Source organism: Solanum tuberosum, unplaced genomic scaffold (genome assembly GCF_000226075.1).
Source record: "Solanum tuberosum cultivar DM 1-3 516 R44 unplaced genomic scaffold, SolTub_3.0 scf00048, whole genome shotgun sequence".
Lineage (NCBI taxonomy): Eukaryota > Viridiplantae > Streptophyta > Magnoliopsida > Solanales > Solanaceae > Solanum > Solanum tuberosum.
Genome location: NW_006238976.1, coordinates 162705 through 182143, shown reverse-complemented (window position 1 = coordinate 182143; position 19439 = coordinate 162705). Strand labels below are relative to the sequence as shown.

General features: G+C 36.9%; 3 protein-coding genes across 3 annotated transcripts; 2 read left to right on the top strand and 1 right to left on the bottom strand.

Moving 5' to 3' along the window:
- The first annotated feature begins 1731 nt into the window (after positions 1-1731).
- LOC102587463 (protein BRANCHLESS TRICHOME) lies at positions 1732-3095 on the top strand. The gene has a single exon (XM_006343715.2). The coding sequence runs from the start codon at positions 1763-1765 to the stop codon at positions 2828-2830; it is 1068 nt and encodes a 355-aa protein (XP_006343777.2). The 5' UTR covers positions 1732-1762; the 3' UTR covers positions 2831-3095.
- A 5162-nt stretch (positions 3096-8257) lies between these two features.
- On the top strand, positions 8258-10299 carry LOC102587130 (growth-regulating factor 8-like). Its single transcript, XM_006343714.2, has 4 exons — positions 8258-8639; positions 8729-8872; positions 8958-9234; positions 9371-10299. Exons 1-4 carry the CDS (start codon positions 8426-8428, stop codon positions 10002-10004), a joined length of 1269 nt encoding a protein of 422 aa, XP_006343776.1. The 5' UTR covers positions 8258-8425; the 3' UTR covers positions 10005-10299.
- A 6365-nt stretch (positions 10300-16664) lies between these two features.
- Positions 16665-19439, bottom strand: LOC102586784 (protein IQ-DOMAIN 1-like). Its single transcript, XM_006343713.2, has 5 exons — positions 19086-19439; positions 18695-18907; positions 17922-18167; positions 17697-17825; positions 16665-17601 (listed from the first exon to the last, which is right to left on the bottom strand). Exons 1-5 carry the CDS (start codon positions 19212-19214, stop codon positions 16828-16830), a joined length of 1491 nt encoding a protein of 496 aa, XP_006343775.1. The 5' UTR covers positions 19215-19439; the 3' UTR covers positions 16665-16827.

The window sequence follows — 19439 nt, the reverse complement described above, 5'->3', positions numbered from 1 at the left end:
CAGTACCCCTTAGATTAGTTTAACTGTTAAATCAACACCAAAATTTTCAATACTACTGGAAGATGACCATTATAAACTCAATGGATAATGATTGATGATTTCATGAGTTTATTAAATGTAGTTTGATGTGTGCCTCCACAAGGATAGACTTGGGAATTTGGATGGCAATCACTTGATAGTTGTTGTTCAACTATCGCTTTCATATGGATAAGCACTGATGAAAGTCTATAATCTGTTTGTTCATCAACACATTGCTTCAAATGTAATCTAGATGGCCATCGTGCTTAGAAGAGTCTGTTCTGTTCTGTGTGTTACATATTAAAATATGAAATTGACCTCTTATTTTGTTGTAGTACTTTTGTGGAGATGAACATTGAATTGCTTTAGGGAACATATCCTAATCCCTTACTGTAGAAGTAAGTGTGGTATGTTAAGGGTCCCAATCTTCTTTGTTATTTATAGCCTTGTTCATTTCTCCACTTCATTATGTTAACAAGAATACCTAAAATAGATATCATATCCCTGCTAACATTTGATCATAGATATCATTTCTAGGTACATTTTTGGGTTATAATAACTTTATAGAAAGAAAAGTCATAATCACTCTTTTTCTTCAATCTAATTAGCACCAATTATTGCTACTGCAGTATTTTAGTGGTCCATTAATCGAACTGCTTTATATTATGATGATCAGTATCCGTTTTGGACTATATTTTCCATTGCCCCTCCACAAAGTTGCTGTGTTATGGAGTTGCAGAATACATCAGCACGTGGTAAGAAGTTTATTGCCTAAGTATTGGTGTGATAGAGCCAAATCCTAATGAAGGAAGACGACAGAATGAAGAGGAAACACAAAGGGAGACCATCCATGTGGAACAATTTGTACTATCATAAGACAACGTAACTATTTGGACCCCTCACTCACTATAACCATATGACTTTACCTTTTTCTTGCTAAAAGCTCTATAGGACAGAGCATCCTTAGTTGGATTACACAAAATTACCCTACATCAAAGTAGTAGTTATGTATGTCAAATGATGGTCAGTTAAACACCTCAAAATTATTTCGTGCAAATATTACTACTTTTATTTCATTTATATTAAATTTTAAATACTCTTAGCATAATCATGACATTGCCCCTTCCTTGCATGCCCACTTGACCAAGATAAAAATGCTCATGTATCCATCTCACACTCATTGGTGGAGGTAAGGGAAGGGTTTCATCCAGTCCTTTTTTGTCAAAAAATTACGCTATATATACAAGATCAAAATGAAGTGTTACTTTATAAAGTATCTAGATGTTAGTTCTTTATATTTTGAGCACTCTTAATGAAAATCGTAGTACTTTTCTTTGTTATGTAATAGTAACGCAATTATAATTTATAGGCAGATATGAATTGAAAATTGTTAATGATGGAACATGATTGCAACTGACGTAACTCATTTCGCTAACAGTATCGTCAAAGCGAAGCATCCTATGGTTCTTGGGATATGCAGTCTTTTTTACTCTGATTTCTAATTAAGATGAGAAACATCACAACTTGCTACCACCAAATTCTTCCATGTCATAAGCTATATTGAAATAATTTTAATCTCAACATGTTGAAGAAGATATAAAATGGAAGAGATTGATGTCGATGGAGGAGGGCGAGGGAGTTGGGCACCTCTATTAATTAAATAGTAGAGGTACATGTGAGGTTGAACATCTTTTTCCACTTTTTGAAATTTAGAGTAGCTGGAAGGACAAGAAGATAGAACATCATGGCCCTACTCCTATTTTTTTTTTTCTTAAAAGCAAAAGCAAGAAAGTTGATTAGAAAAGCAAGCAGCAAAGGTGTTTATTATAAAAGCAAGAAACTCCCCCACCTTGTCATCAAGAGGATGATGATGATGATCAGAAGCCAAGAAAATCTCAGAAATAAGTCTATTGGTATCTCAGATGATCACATTATCCCTACTTCTACATGTCCAACCTGGAAACTATACGAAAACCCTTTCTATAATTCACAAAATCCTCTTCAACAATACACTCCTCTCCGAATTCAGCACAACAACAATAATAAGCAAATTCATCGACTCAATCTCCCAATATCTGCTAGGAAAATTGCAGCATCCTTTTGGGATCTCACCTTTATCAGGCCCTTTATGGACTCTGAGCTGGAGATTGCTCGAGCCCAAGTCGCTGAATTGAAGGCAAAAGTAGAACATGAGCGCAAGGCGCGTAAGAAGTTGGAGTGGATGAATAAGAAGATTGCTAGAGAGCTCTCTGAAGAGAAAAAAGGGAGAGAAGCGTTGGAACGAGTATGCGAAGAACTTGCCAATCATATATCGTCGGATAAAGCAGAGATGAATCGGTTGAGAAAAGATATGGAAGAGGAGAGGAAAATGATGCGGGTGGCTGAGGTTATGAGGGAGGAAAGAGTTCAAATGAAGCTAACAGAGGCTAAATATTTATTGGAAGACAAGTTGTTGGAATTGGAAGCAACCAAGAAAATGTTACAAACAGAGCAGAAGATTGAAGAAAACATCAACAACAACTATAACGCTGATGAAACAGGAACAAGTAGGCCTGATCACAAGTCTATTTGTGGTTCTAATTTTCATCAGTACCAAGTGACGATTCATCGAAGAAACCATTCACAAGAAGCTGAAAATCCACACATCAAACGAGGGATCAAAGGATTTGTCGAATTCCCAAAGGTTGTCAGAGCTATTAGTTCCAAAAGCAGACATTGGGGTACGAAGTTGGAGTGCCAAAAGGCTCAACTTAGGATATTACTGAAACAAAAGTGTCCTATCCGATCCAATGTTCTTCTAACAACCTCATAATAAAGTTTTTAACTTTGGATTGTTATTCCATATGGTTCATCCAAAGATACTATTACTCATCCAATTGAATGGTAATACCATAAAGTTAGTTTGTAGTGCCATTTTCTTTCTTTGTTTAAGCCTTGATTGAATTTTCTGTTAGGCCTAGAGAATCTATTTTGTTTTTGTGAGTTTTGTGATATTGTAATTTGTAAATGTATAATTTCTCTAGGTTGTTTTTTATGATCTAATTCACTTGGAAATGGTATGATTATGGTTACATGGATAGGGATTTGATGAAAATCCATACTACAATTATTGGAACTAATGATTCATCCATATACTATTTACAACAGAAAATGGCTCATAATTTACCTTCCCAAGAGATGTATTGGATAAAAACAAACAATACGACTTGAATCGTCATTCATAATATAATATTATCATAGGAGGAAAGTTGGGACATTCCAGATAAGCCATTGTTAGTTTCATCATTAAATAAACAAAAGCAAAAGCAAGAAGCGCTCCCCACCCACAAGCATCATTACCAACACTATTGTTTTAGTTGGTGCAATTTCTGGAATTAAGAAATACACTTCTCTTGGGACCAAAATATGTGATGAGCTTCTCAATCTTATATCACAATTGTTTTCAGTATTTACATTTACACTCTAAAATAAATATCCTACAATTATGAACTCAAACTAATTTGATCCTTATTGGGCCGGGTCTCCTAAACTTATGTGTTTGGGCCTTTTATATTTTGGCTCATATTCTGGCTAACTACTCCAAGCTTTGTCATAAATCATAATAATATTTGCAAGTCGAGCGCCCATCCTAATAAACTGCAAATAAATCATAACACAAGCTAAATTATCACTGATAATCTAATATAATGACAATCTAACTTCAATATGTTTCGATTTTTTATTATCATTTTCTACTTTATTTGGTATTTAATTGAAAAAAATTGAATTATTTAATACTATACATTATGTTGATGTATAATACATTTCATTCTTGGTACATGATCAGTAAAAAATCAACCAACATTAAAATAATATGTATCTATATTTCATTTTGATTATTGATATCAGATGTACAAATTTATTCTTGTTGACTTGTTTTGACTATCTCGCCATCTTATCGGTACTCGGTAGTGTGACTAGTGTCCATTAATTCAATCACCTGAATTGAATCTGAAAAAAGTATTTAAAAGATTTTACATACCGCTTCTCATTTTTATCATAATAGTTATTCTTTTGTCGTCATTCAAATGAAAATTATTCAATCAAATCAAATTGGATGGCATTTATTCAGGAAATTAAAATTGAATAACGCAAAATCAAGTGGAAGAAAAATTAAAACGAAATTGTAAAGTGAAAAATCAGCAGATCACAACACAAGGTAGCCTAATCAACCAAGAATGCTCAACAACAACATCGTTAGAAAGAAAAAAAGAGTTAAAAATTTGAAGATATGATAAGTGGTTGAAGAGATTACATTGGAGATGTTAAATAAGTAATCAAACTTAACATCCACTTGGTATGGCATTACCCTATTTACCTATATATGATTTTATAATTACCATTTTCGTTTACAAGTGCTGTAACAAACCCAATAACAAGACCACTCAATTCAAATTCAAACAACCAACAAGTCTATTTCACTAAATAGTAATTGAAATTACAAGGGAATTTAAGAACTAAATAGAAATGGAAGAACACAAGTACAAGAAAGGGATGGGAAGAAGAACTCATAGAAAGGGGATGAGAGGACTTGGATATTTTCTCAACAATTTGCATAATCCTATTTTGCTCTCCCAAGTCTCTATTTATCAACCCGGATCCCACACATAGCCACTTAATCCTATTTTGGGCTGCTTTGTGAATATTTGTCTAGGCCCATTCATAACAATACCTTCGACCCCAATAAGAACCTTGTCCTCAAGGTTCAAGTAGCTAGTACAAAATTGATATCATTGTGAGGATTCTCATTGGAGCTATTAAGGAAGCTATACACAGTAACATTAGCAACTTAGAAGCAGGTGTAGGCAGTTCTCTACAACTTTACCAATGAGCAGTACAGTGCTCCTAATTATCACAGGGAAACTCCAACCTTCAGTTTTTTTGGAGATAAAGTGACTCAAAGAACATAATCTCAACATTGTAGATATATGATATAACACTCACTAGCAACTTCGTATGCCCTTTTGGTGCAATATAGCCCTTTGTGACACCAATGGTGTATCCACATTCTTAGTGTCATTAATTGAAACCACCAATTTGGACAGATTCCAAATGCAGTTCAGGATGTTCATCCCCTGAAGGATTTGTGCACTTCTGTCTCTGTGAATTTGGCCAGCAACATCTAGAATATTATGATATAAAGCAACGACTAGTGCATCATCAAAGACGTCACTGGTCATCAACGATTAGTGCATCATCAAAGAAGGTTGATATGACATGTGCATATCCTAAAGATCTCCTTGAAAACATCCACAACCATGCGTAAATAATAGTTTGCAGAGCAAAAAATACGGGGAGCAAACTAGAACCAGGATCAAACGGAAAGCTGAACTCAAATTGATCAGGTGGAAATCGATACAACGATAATGGGAGGTTAGCATGATTGAATTCCCTGAAGTAATCAAATATAGATCTACCCCTAAGTTGGGTGCGACTAAAAACCGACGTCCAACAAGGTAGTGCAAGAAAATTATCATCAAACATGAGGAGGTCGCCGTACTCTCCCTTAAATGTAGAAACCGTTTGAAAAATTTCGTCAAACATATGGGATGCCAGATTTGCTGAATCATTTATTACTGGATGTTCGACTTCCATGTCAATTTTCTTCTCGAGCATTTTATCGAACATGTGGTCTACCTCAGAATTTCCAGCAAGGACATCGTATTGAATTTCAAGTGAAGTGGAGGTGTTATCCTGTTCGGCAAGATGACATACCTGGATCGCTGGTAACCCCATAGTTTCAACATTAGTTTCCTTATCCGACATCTCCTTGAACACTGTGGGTGCTAGGCTATGGTTGTTGCGGTTTGAGTGTTCATTCAAGTCCACCTGAGAGTAGTCCACTGCCCTGTGATTCTTGTTTCTGGGAATGGGTAAGAACTCGCGTTGTTTGTCTCTAGGACGGGAGCGAAAATGAATCAGCAATTTGTCCACAAAATGGTCCCAGCCAGCCAGTTGTTTGTTACGAAACAACCATCGATACCATTCCAAAGCCTCACCGTCAAAATAGAATGAAGCCAATGACAATTTATGCTCAGATAAAATGTTATGGAAGACGAAATACTTCTCCGCCTGAAGAACCCAGACTGTAGGGTTATCACCACTAAATCGTGGAAGAGAGACTGAATTCGGTACACAGGAACAAGATGGAGTTAAATGGGTCAGAACAGGAGACGACTGGATTAAATCGAACTGTTGGCGGAATGCACTGATAGATTCTTTGAGGGAGGTGAGTGAATTGTCCACCATGTTAGACAAATCAATGAAAGCATCAATGTAACAAACCCAATAACAAGACCACTCAATTCAAATTCAAACAACCAACAAGTCTATTTCACTAAATAGTAATTGAAATTACAAGGGAATTTAAGAACTAAATAGAAATGGAAGAACACAAGTACAAGAAAGGGATGGGAAGAAGAACTCATAGAAAGGGGATGAGAGGACTTGGATATTTTCTCAACAATTTGCATAATCCTATTTTGCTCTCCCAAGTCTCTATTTATCAACCCGGATCCCACACATAGCCACTTAATCCTATTTTGGGCTGCTTTGTGAATATTTGTCTAGGCCCATTCATAACAAGTGCAACACCAGTACCACGCGTATTCGTTTTGTTTTCTGTTTGTCTTTTACCTAAGTTTGTATTTTTGTATCCACTTAAACTACTTTTTTTCTTATTTCATAAGGATTGTACCATTACCAGTAATGGCATGCGATTTCGAATACTATAATACAGATTCTATTAATCCACATCGTGAGAAAGAATTAATTAGAGACAACATATCAGAGAAAACTAATACTGTAGTACAATTCAAACGCAATCTGAATCATTAGATGGACTCTTTGGACCATTGCAAGAGGAAGAGGATGAGATGAAATGCAATAACTCAAAAAAGATGGGACTTAAAATGCAATAACACAAACTGTTGAGGTGGACATATGTTGGTCCCCACCTCATCTAAGGGGTCAGTGGACCTCAAAAATTACGTTTCCCAATACTATAAGAAAAAGCATACCATTGATTATACTGAGTCGTCTATTTTTAATTGTCATGATTCTATAAATTTTTTGATATATTGATATGTAAAGATTGCAATTTATAGTAATTTTCATCTAGTTTTTAAATATTTATATTTTAAAAATATCAATTAATGTAATTTAATTTGATTTTAAAAATTAATCAAATTAACTTTAAAAAAACGTAATATAATAAACTAAAATGAACGAAAAGAATAAATACTTAATATATATTTGTTGTCACCGTCACCCTCAATGAATCAAACCACGCCGACGCCTACTTCCTTTCCCTCCAACTACTCTCTTTATTTTACTCTTTTTCCCCGTTGACTCTTTTACTACTTGTACTTTACACTAATTTCCTCCCTCTTTCATGTCTAATCTGTTCTTTTTTAACCCTTCCACTCTCTGGTCAATCAATTGTATATTTCGAAAGCACCGGTTTACACGTATCTCAAAATTGCATTGACTTTTGTCTCGTTAATTAATAATTTTGTATTAAATTTCAATTCAAATATGTCTATTAAATACACTAAAATAGTGAAAAAGCATGTAAGATTTGTCTAAATATGCGAATAACAATAAATATATGTATCTTGATATATTAAGATCTATAATATTACAAACTAACAACTAATTAATGTGTATCTAAGTAATTAATTCCTAAGCTAGTAAAATTTAGGTAAGTTTCCTATTAAACTTTCAACAATTAGGATGGAGCTGGTCAATATTTATTTGATAAAAAATTTGGAAATAGTAAAAAGGTACAAATATTTTACGACAGATGGAATGTCTTTAATTCTCAACTTTAAAACTGTACAAGGCTCTATTAAAAATTGCGTCGTAAACAGTATGTAGTTGTCTTGCGAGATAGGAATAATGTAGGCCACTTCCAAATTGTTTCATGTGATTTTCTTTTTGCAACTAAAATTCTTGTTATGGAATTAGAAACCTCCACTTGCGCACAATGTCTAACCCTCTTTCAATAAAAGACTACTCTAATTTAAATTACGGTTATTAGATTAAATAATGTGATAATCTATCTAACCATCACAATATTGATAGACTATACAAATGATAAGACACGAAGAAAAATGTTACTCAGTAGGAGTATTATTTTGACGTCATTTGGGGACCCTACTTAAATTGTCCCACAACGGGGTTAGAATGTTGTAAGTATAGGAAGCAAATATCTGTAAAATGGCGGGCCAATCTAACAAATCTTGAACCGCCTCTGTAATCTGGACATATATATGAAACAAAATACTTACTAGTAGTAGTCTTTCAGCTTTGGCTCTAGCCTTTACACATTTTGGAGTTGATTTTGTTGTTTGGAATTGGGGCTAATATGGGGAACGGAGAAAACACTGAGTTTCTGGATTTGAAGATGAAGACTAGTGAAGCTTCGTACCCTTATAAAAGGACCATGTTCATGGCCCCTTCTTCTCATCCCCACTTTTTTTCTCCTTACGAGAAAGAGACTGGTGATGATGGCGGTAGTGGACCCGGAAATTTTGTGGGGAGCGATGTTGTGAGCGCACTTTCGTCAAGACCTTGTGCTAGTACGGTTCCCCAACCTTTTAAACTTTATTCCTCTGTTTTTCTTTTCATTTTTGATGAGTTAGTTGCACAAGTGTTTTTTGTTTTGCAGGAGGAAGCATGGGCCTCGCTCCTTTTACAGCCTCCCAGCTGCAGGAGTTTCAAAGACAGTTCATAATATGCAAGTACATAATGGCATCTATGCCTGTTCCTCCCCACCTACTCCCTACTAACCCATCTCCAGCTCAATCTAACAGTAAATATTCCCTTTTGAGTTTGTTTTAGTCATTTTTGTTTTTTGTTTTTTTGATATCTAAATTTTGTTGGTTATGTGTGATTAGCAACGGGTTTAGATTTGAAGTTCTCAAGTGGGTCGGATCCAGAGCCATGGAGGTGTAAGAGAACAGACGGGAAGAAATGGAGATGCTCAAGAGATGTAACTCCGGATCAGAAATATTGTGAGCGACATGCCCACAAAAGCAAACCCCGTTCAAGAAAGCCTGTGGAAATTCACACCAATCGGCACCCTCCTATTCCCAAATCTAACAACAACAGCCACTCTTTTCAGTTTCCGACTGTGCAGCTCTCTGCTCCTTCCGGTGACCAAACCAGCCCCAGGTGGGTAATTTCAAGTTTCATCTTCCATGTAAATACTGTTAACTTTTTCTTCTTATCTTGAGGAGTGGGTCTACTAGTCTTTTATGGCCTTTTTGTTCCTTGTCGAATTCATTGGTTTTCTCTGCTTTTATGAAAGGTGTATTGAGTGGTTAGGGAGAGGAGACACAAGTAGAACCATCCCTGTCGTTAATACTTGTAACCAGCAACTCATGCACTCATCTTCTGGAATGGGATTCAACAATGACCAAAACAGAAGAAATTCACCTGCATTTCAAGTGCAAGACGCGCCAAAAGTATATCCAATGAACTTTAATCAGTACATGTGTAATAGCAGTAGTGACCAGGCATTGGGAAGTCAATTAAAGAATGAACAGGGCAACAACTCGATAATTGGCAGAGGAACAACTAGGAATGCTTGGCCAAAAGACGGACTTAGTGATGGTATTAGCAACAATGGCTCTTTTACTTCGCTAACACTTTCCATGTCTGGTTGGAATCGGGGAATGGATGATGATAACGAACATGCACAAGTAAGCATTGGGATGTTGGATTCTGAGAGAAGTGGCGATGATGTTTTGAGATCCCAGTGGCTTAACCCTGTTTCTTGGATGAGTTCAACAGCTCCGGGAGGGCCTTTGGGTGAAGCATTGTGTCTTGGAAATGCCTCTAGTTTACCTTCACCTCATGGCTATAGCAATAGCACTGCTACCAGCAGCTGCAGCTTTGGTTCCTGCGAGAACGGTAGCCACGGACCTGACTTCATCGGTTGATCATGCAATCTTGGCAGCTTGCAAAATGGTGAAGTCCATCTTGACAGTTCCATCTTTTTGTTCAATTTCAGTTTTATGTTTCTTTCACTGGGTATGCATTGCTGTTCGTTAGCTACTATTGCTGCTTCTCCATATATATACACAATCTCAGAGCGGTTATGTCCAATATTCTTGAACCCAATCTACTCTTAGAGAATTTTGGCATGACTACGTATCTATTGATCATGCGTTATTGTTATTGTACATTCTTAAACTGACTGACTATTCCTGTTTTTTCATGAAAATGACAATAATGAGTTGTGTGAAAACTGTGAGCAAAATCAGCTCATCAGTTCATTGATGAATCTAGACATAAAACTGAAAGAAGAAAGGAGAGAATTTTATTGATGTTTAACTGCAACAACATACAAAGTGGGACTCTCAACTTGTGCTTTTATAGCTAGGAATTGAGATAACAAACTAACTAATTATTGACAGCTCATAGTTGAGCAACCAACTAATCCGTTAACTAACTAATGCAAACAGTGTTAACTAGTTAACTGACTAATGAACTAATTTGTATTTGAACACACCCCCTCAAGCTGAAGGGTGCATGACATTAAGCACACCAAGCTTGCTGAGAAGATGCAAATGTTGAGCTTGAGGCAATCCTTTGGTCAAAAGGTCTGCAACTTGATGTTGAGTAGGAACATGTACAGTGTCTATTACCCCTGCTTTGATCTTGTCTCTGATAAAATGGCAATCAATTGCAATATGCTTAGTCCTTTCATGGAAGACTGGATTAGCTGCAAGCTGAATGGCTGACTTACTGTCACTAAAAAGAGTCACATGCACCTGAATAAGAACTCCTAACTCAGTAAATAATCCCAACAACCAGGTGATCTCAGAAACAGTTGAAGCCATGCTCCTGTATTCGGCCTCAGCTGAGCTCCTAGAGACACCAAGGAATCACCAAACTTCACCACATAACCTGTAATAGACCTTTTAGTATTTGGACAACTAGCCCAATCAGAGTCGCACCAACAAGTTAACATAGTGGCAGGTTTAGCTTGCAACCAAACACCTTGGCCTATTGTTCCCTTCAAGTATCTTACTACTCTTGTAGCTACTTCCCAATGTGACCTTTTAGGAGATTGCATGAACTGACTGAGAGTTTGTACTGCATAGCTAATGTCAGGTCTAGTGATATTGGCATAAAGAAGCTTTCCAACTAATCTCTGATAAGCTGTGATGTCATGAAAGTATCTCATCTCCAGTAACCCCATTCACCAAATCATTTTCCACTGAGGTGAGTCTTAGGTTTGATTCAAGAGAAGTGAGAGCAGGTTTAGCACCAGTGAGCCCTGCATCAGCAATAAGTTCTAAAACATACTTTCTTTGATTCAAAACAACACCCTTAGAGGATCTTAACACTTCAATTCCCAAAAAATATCTCAGCTCCCCTAGATCTTTTAACTTGAAATGTTGATGTAGATTCTCCTTGGCTTCAGTGATCATCTGAGCATTGTTGCCTGTGATTAATAAATCATCAAACATAAACTAGGATAATGACAAGTCCTTTATTTTTCTTAAGAGTATAAAGAGAATAATCATGTGCACTCTGATTGAAACCAGCAGATAACAAGGCAATAGTAAGTTTTAAGTTCCATTGTCTAGAGGCTTGTTTAAGCCCATATAATGACTTAAGTAACTTGCAAACTTTCGTCTCCCCTGGCTTTCTGAAACCTTCAGGCATCTCAATATATACCTCCTCATCTAGATCACCTTGGAGAAATGCATTGTAGACATCCATTTGATAGAGATTCCAACCTTTAGACACTGCTAGAGCATCACACATCTAACTGTTACCATCTTTGCAACTGGTGAAAAGTATCATGATAGTCCAATCCTTCTTGCTAACTATAGCCTTTAGCAACCAGCTTGGCCTTGAACCTTTCCACCTCACCATTTGCTTTATATTTCACCTTATACACCCATTTAGAGCCCACTGTATGTATCCATGGTGGTAAATCAACTACCATCCAAGTTTTGTTATCTTCAAGAGCCTGTATCTCTTGCTTCATGGCATCTATCCATCTATTATCTTTGACTGCTTGTCTGAAGTGTTTGGGCTCCATAGAATTAGACATTTTACTTAGATAGCCTCTATAAGATGGTGTTAAGCTGTCATAACATAGAGAATTAATCAAATGATGCCTGGTACTACTTTTCTTCTTGCCAACAGTAGTATAATCTTTCATCCAAGTAGGCTCTTTAGTGCTTCTGGTGGTCCTTCTCATGGGAGGATCTGTAGGCACAATAGGAGTCTGATCAGAAACAACTTGTAATGGAGAATTCTCACAAGTGAATTCTTCTGAAATCTCACTATCATGTTGAACATCCTCACTATCCAACACAACACTGTCTTCAATATGAGGATCCCTAGCAGTATCAGTATGAGTAGTATCCAACTCTAAAGGAGAGTCAGAAACAGTGAATGGTGGCTGTATCTGTGGCATCACTTATGCAAAAGGGAAAACACCCTCCTAAAAAATCACATCTCTATGTACAGAGATCTTATTGTATTTAATGTCCAGCAATATATATCCCTTTTGAAGCTCTGAATATCCTATGAGAACAACAGGGATAGACCTTTCTGCAAACTTATCACCTTTTGGCAATACTAAGGCATGCCGAAGACATCTTAATGTCCTTAAATGAGAGATAGAAGGTTGTTTGGCATAAAGCATTTCATAAGGACTTTTGTTCTCAATGGCAGATGAAGGTAACCTGTTCATTAAGTAGACAACAACCTTAATACAGTACCCCCAAAATCTAATAGGCAAATGTGATTGGAATCCGATAGCTCTAGCAATGTTGAGAATGTGTCTGTGTTTCCTCTCTACCACACTATTTTGTTGAGGTGTGTGAGGATACTACTTTGGTGTAGAATGCCTAGCTCCTGAAATAACTTTGTGCTCTGAGAGTTAAATAACTCAGTACCATTATCAGACCTCACAACTTTAACATGAGAATCAAATTGAGTCTTGACCATTAATATGAAATTTTTGATGGCAATAATGGTTTCAGATTTCAATTGCAACAGGTAGGTCCATACAAACCTACTATAGTCATCTACAATTGTTAGAAAATAGTGTTTCTTATCCATAGTAGGGGTCTTATAGGGCCCCCAAACATCCATGTGAACAACATCAAAACTTATAAATGCTCTAGAGCTACTGATAGGGAATACAAGTCTAGTTTGCTTAGCTAATGGACAAATTGAACATTTAGAAAGGACTTCACTGTCTTTATTGTTATGAACTAGCTTTAAAATCTTCAGGCCTTGAACAGAAGGATGTCCAAGCCTCCTATGCCACAGATCAACATCTTTGACTATTGCTCTTGCAGTAATCACTTTCTTCTAACATGTAACTTCTTGCTTGTGTGGTGGAATTTTACCCTTGAACATGTATAAACCTCCATCTTCTTTACCAATCCCCTTCACCTTGCCACTGAAGAGGTCCTGAAATACACAAAAATAAGGATAGAATGATACAAAACAAGATAATTCCCTTGTGATTTTTGAAACTGATAATAGGCTGAATTTGAAGTCTGGAACATGTAGAACATTTTTCACTGTCTTGTCTCCAAACACAGATGCCTCACCAATGTGACTAATGTCTACCTTGTCTTCTGTAGGCAAGTGTACCTGGTTCTTCTGTGATTTAGCTAACACCTGACTTTTTGTGAGTGAACGATTGTCTGCTATAATGTGATGAGTTGCACTAGAATCTATGATCCAATCCTGAGTGAAATTATTTGACATTAAACGAGTAGTTATTCCTGCCATGTTGACCTACTTAGAGTCATGTCCTTCTTTGTTTAACACGTTTAGTATCTGCTTGTATTCATTGTCTGTGAATGCATGACCTTTTGCCAAGAAAGCCCTGCTCTCATCTTGATTAGTGAAAGTCCCTTGAGAGTAATCACAATGGCTACCAGATGCATTGTTTGTTGAGTTTTGTCCTCCATAGTCATTAGAGTTTCCTGCATTTCTCAAATTCACATTGTTAGTAGAAGACTGTCTACCATAACCACCTCCACTGGTAGAGTTTGATGTACTGCGTGTGTTGCCATTTCCATAGCCTGATCCTGACTTTTTCATTTGCTTCCAATCCTCTGGGTAACCAATTAACTTGTAGCAATTCTCCTTAGTGTGACCAGTGAAATGTCAAAAGTCACACCTCTTCCCTTTGTAATACTCTCTTCCTTGATTTTTGTTCACATTAAGTGCTATTGATTCTGGTTTCTCTACTACATTAACAACATCTGATGAATGTTGAATCTCATCTTCAATAACCATAGCATAAGCATGATTAATGGCAGGTGTAGTTCCCTTCAACAAGATCTGTCTCCTAGCTTGATCATAAGAGTCATTTAAACCAATTAAAAATTGAATTAACCTCTGTTGCTACAAATGATCAGCATAATCTTTCGATTGAGGACATGTACAACAGGGATTTGGTACCACAACATCATATTCACTCCATAATGTCTTCAATTTAGTGAAATAATGTGATACAGAATCTGTACCTTGTGTGAGTGTGGTGAGTTCCCTATGCAGCTGATAGATCCTCATTCAGTTCACCTTGTCAAATCGCTCTTTCAAATCTGCCCAAACTGAAAATGCAGTAGTTGCATACACGATTCCACTGAGTAGATCATCACTAATAGTGTTCATCAGCCAGGATGATACAATCACATTACATGTTTCCCATTTTTCATGAAGCTCATCCTTGTACAACCCTCTAGTACAAGCTCCAGTCACAAAATCAAACTTTCTCTTCCCTAGAAGTGCAATCCTCATCGACTTGCTCCAAATCCCATAGTTCTCTGATCCAGTCAATTTTATGGGAATCAATACAACTCCTGAAGCGTCTGATGGTCCGATGTACAGAGGATCGTTTTGATCGATTTTAGGCGCCATTGATGAATGCTCAAAAGGAAAAAATTATTAAAGAAGAAGACTTTGTTCTCGTTTAAGACTTCTGCTCATACACAACCAACATCGATTGCTCAGAGCTCTGATACCATGTGAAAACTGTGAGCAAATCAGCTCATCAGTTCATTGATGAATTTAGACAGAAAACTGAAAGAAGAAAGGAGAGAATTTTATTGATGTTTAACTGCAACAACATACAAAGTGTGACTCTCAACTTGTGCTTTTATAGCTAGGAATTGAGATAACAAACTAACTAATTATTGACAGTTCATAGTTGAGCAACCAACTAATCCGTTAACTAACTAGTGCAAACAGTGTTAACTAACTAATGAACAGTGTTAACTAGTTAACTGACTAATGAACTAATTTGTATTTGAACATCACAATCCTTTTAACAGGAAATTGAATGCATTCATTTGTTAAGATGAAGGCAGCAATCCATCTCCGAGTTATTGCTCTGTGTATTTGTGGCTAGTGACCCATGAATATTTTACATGAGTTGAGGCATAAGTTTTTATATTTAAAACGTAGCTTTGGGCTTCCATAATAGCTTATATGGACCTAATATATTAGTAGTTGGGTTGTAACAGTTTTTTGGATGAATTGTAGAACTTTATTTGGGAAAAAAAAGAGTTTGAATTACAACTTCAACTTGTGTTATGGAGAATATAGCTGGAAAAAAGAGTTTAAATTGAGTAGCTTATTGACCTGACAAGTGTAGTTTTGATTGATAACTTATGTTTTGTGATCGCATCGCATTTCCAACTTTGGCAAATCTTTTTGTTATTAAAAGTTTTAAACACAACCCAAATTCCACCAATAGAGGTTCATACTTGTCAAAATGTTGTATTGAGTAGGCCGCTATGTCTTACGCTGCGTATCCCAATGCTGCCTTTACGTCTTACGCATCAAAGCAATTTCAACTTTGATATTTCATATTCATTTTATTTAAAGCTTAAGTCATTTCATTTCTCTTCTTCCTATTCGATGATACGGTACTGGTACCTTAATTTCATATATTCCATTGTTAGTCCAAATTAAATAGATGATTTACAATACAATAACTAATTTCTATTAACCAACACACACCGATCAAAGCTTTTGATGACGACTAGTGGTTGACTTGAATAGTGGAGTAATGTAAAAACTGAGTAGTGGGTACAATTGGCACACGTTCAAAGCCCAAAGGAGTTTATTGGGCTGGCTTTAACCTCGAATAGGTGATGGGAGGGTAAGCTTTGGGCATCACTGAAATGATAAGTGTGATGGAGAGCATTCCTGTGGCAAGGTGAACCCCTCTGATTTATTTTTGGTACGATTAGTGCAGGTTGAAAATGGTCCATCATTTAATTTTGTCATTAAATTTTGCGCAGGAAGAGTATCTCACTAAATATGTCAACATCTGAGGACATTAGTTATCCCTTTCTACAGTCATGTAGTTCAATTATGTCTGTAGTAACTGAATCTAATTTACAACAGATTTTAACTGTTCCCTCGCATTAAACATTGTTTCTTTCTTCCTACTAATTTTCTCCTCACAACAATATTCTCTCCTTCATTGGTGGCATTCACCCACCGGTAAAGAAAAATATTGCCTCACCTGATGCTGAAGGCTAGATCCCTCTGTTTTTATATATTCTACTTATTAGTTTGGATTTGAAAATGTGATTCCTAGGTGCATAATAAATGAGCTGAAGGGTAATGAACCATTAGAGAAAATGAACAAAGAAATACACATCATTTATGACTAGCATTCACCTAGCACCTGGCTAAACTTAAAGAAAAATAGGACACAAAAGATGGCTTGGTTCCTGTAATCTTTATTCAATTGATTACTACTCATCTTAACCATCTCCTTAAATCTGTGGTTGAACAAGGAGAAATTTCTCCACCAAGGCTGTCGGTGTAACATGATTGTTGTTCCATCCCAACATAGGCAGCTTGAAGACTTTTGAAGCTAGGACTTCTCAAGTTCTGACTGTAGCCATACGCAGCGTTTAGCGAGTATGGCTCAGGAATAGGGTAAGAGAGGCGTTTTTTCACCGATCCAACTCTTTCTCTTTCTGGTGTGGAAGGCCTTTGTTTAGGTGTGCTTTGTGAACGAATCCGAGCTTTTGCAGACTCAGTGGCAGCCATATAGTTAGGAACTGATGCATCGTTTCCTGACGTGCTATACCGGGACATTATACTGTTTGAACGGCTCGTAGAGCGTAGGCATGGAGTGTTTGCAGTTGATTGGCTTTTACGTGGGCTTGTTGGGCGCATTTGAAGAGGTTTTGGTTGACAAGGGGGCGGGGTGGCTGGTGGTTGAATTGCCGAGTAATTGTAATGTGATGATCTCTGGTGATGGGGAGAATTAGCAATATAATGAGGACTACTAGCCTGTCTGTGAAGTGGGCTCGAGTGTTGTGATCTTCGAGCATTTGGAACCATGTTAGAATATGGCTTAGCCGTGTCCATCTCAACAGTCTTTATAGAGTCTCTTCTGTCAAATGAACCTCTGTTGCTGGTGTTCCATTGCTTTGATGACATCCACTCGTCTAGCCAATTCGCTGTCTCTTCTAGTTCCCTTTCATTTCTTTCTTCACTACAAACATCCATCTCATCCAATTCCTTGATTTTGGAATGTGTAAAAGACAGTAAGTATTTCAGTTCATGAAAGGATGTAAATAGAATTAATTAAAGGGATACAGAAATTAAAGTTGTACCTGTTGAGTAAAAGCATGAGCAAGGGATTTTTCCCGTTTGAAGGAGGCTTCTTTTCTGGCTTGTAACATTGATTCCAGCTCTAGAAGTGATCTCGGACAATCGTCTGCAATTGAGCTTCCATCTCTAGACTGCACGGAGTACAAAAAATTACGAGTGTTAGAGACAGAGATGCTACTGAGTGCTGTTTATCACACAGTAACTAAGGCGCGGAAAGTAGAACTCACTCTGGACTTCCTATCTCGGATGTCACGGAGATATTTAGAGTCCCATAAATTGGTTGTTTCAGCAAACATGGACCTGCGGCCTCCATCATGTGAAAGGCGAGCGCGTTGTTCACGAACCCGAGCCTGCACCCTCAGCAGAGCTTGCATACATTTCAGTGTCATCTTAGCTTGCTTTCGTACATTTTGACCCCTTATTAATGCTTGAAGCTTCACTATCCCCTTCAATGCAATTAGTGCCCTCCTTGCCTGCAATAACAATAAATCAACTGCTTCACATGACAGCTATCTGTACATATTTAACACTCCAATGCAAGACTTGTGATCAATTGAAAATGGTCCCAAATCTAAAGCTATCTAGTGTCTGCTCTGAATTAACAACTAGTTGTGGCAAGTGCTAACTCACTACTTTCTTCTTTCTAAATTGCTATTACTACTTAGTTTTTTTACTTGTCCCAAAACATTGTCCATTTTATAGAAATGAAACTGAAGTTAAATATCACAAAACTCGTATTGCTCAGACTCTTCAAAAATGGATCATCCAAAAAGTAGTGCAAACCGACACAGGTGCAGCAGCATTTTAAGAGCAGTATATATAGCCGAAAACAGCTTTCTCTGGTTTTATTTTCTTTAGCACAAGTCAAAATCTAGTGAAAATAGTAATTTTTCTACGTAACTTGTATCTTAACAATCTTGTCAGTAACACTAATTAAATGGTCAAAAGCTCAAAGAAGAATTGATAAGTAATTGGCATAAGATTGGAATGATTAGGTTACCAGATAGCCTCTGAATGCTGTTTGGATGAGTACAGCAGCATTGTGTTGCCTGTTAGAAGACGGATTATTGGAAGATCGTGTCAACCTTATGATCTCAACTGCTGCTTGAGCAGTGGCCACAGCTGCTGCTGCTGTTGCATGCTTTGGATCAACAATTACTTTCCCTTCATTTTGTGACTGTTTTCTGAATAACCACCTTCTCTTCTCTCTTTTCTGTACAAGTAACGCCAATTAAAGATTCTATATAGTTGGGTAGAAAATATTCATTACTCAAGATCATAATGGTTCTCTATAGTAGTGAAAAAAAATTGATTTTGTATATACAAAACAATGTGATTCTAGTTCAGGAAAAATATATATATATAGGATTAAGCAAGTATATATACATTACCTTTTCTTCATCTTCGTCTAGTTCATGCTCTATTTTTGCCTTTTTGTCGCAGCTGTTATCTTTAGTTGGTGACCTGAAAGCCCTCTTAACAGCACTCAACCATGAAGTACCTCCCTTTTTCTTTCCCATTGAGAGGTAGAAATTGCTTTGGTTAAAGCGACAAGTAAAGAAGAAGGTGAGAACAGAGTGTGGTGTGGTGTGGTTTATTAAATTGGCAAAAGCCTTCAGCTCCTGAAACAATAAATAAAGGAGAGAGAGAGAGAGAGTGGGAAATAAAAGAGATACGTAATAATAAAACAAGAAATGACTGATGTCTGATATATAATGCAAGAGTGCTTATCCGTGCAGGCATCT

Excerpts from the sequence above, each read along its gene's own strand:
- LOC102587463 (XM_006343715.2), top strand. The coding sequence starts at position 1,763 with ATGGCCCTACTCCTATTTTTTTTTTTCTTAAAAGCAAAAGCAAGAAAG.
- LOC102587130 (XM_006343714.2), top strand. The coding sequence starts at position 8,426 with ATGGGGAACGGAGAAAACACTGAGTTTCTGGATTTGAAGATGAAGACT. Across the intron at positions 8,640-8,728 it reads TTCGTCAAGACCTTGTGCTA|GAGGAAGCATGGGCCTCGCT; the intron begins GTACGGTTCCCC and ends TTTGTTTTGCAG. Across the intron at positions 9,235-9,370 it reads GGTGACCAAACCAGCCCCAG|GTGTATTGAGTGGTTAGGGA; the intron begins GTGGGTAATTTC and ends CTTTTATGAAAG.
- LOC102586784 (XM_006343713.2), bottom strand. The coding sequence starts at position 19,214 with ATGGGAAAGAAAAAGGGAGGTACTTCATGGTTGAGTGCTGTTAAGAGG. Across the intron at positions 18,908-19,085 it reads TAGACGAAGATGAAGAAAAG|AAAAGAGAGAAGAGAAGGTG; the intron begins GTAATGTATATA and ends TTACTTGTACAG. Across the intron at positions 18,168-18,694 it reads CAGCATTCAGAGGCTATCTG|GCAAGGAGGGCACTAATTGC; the intron begins GTAACCTAATCA and ends TTGTTATTGCAG.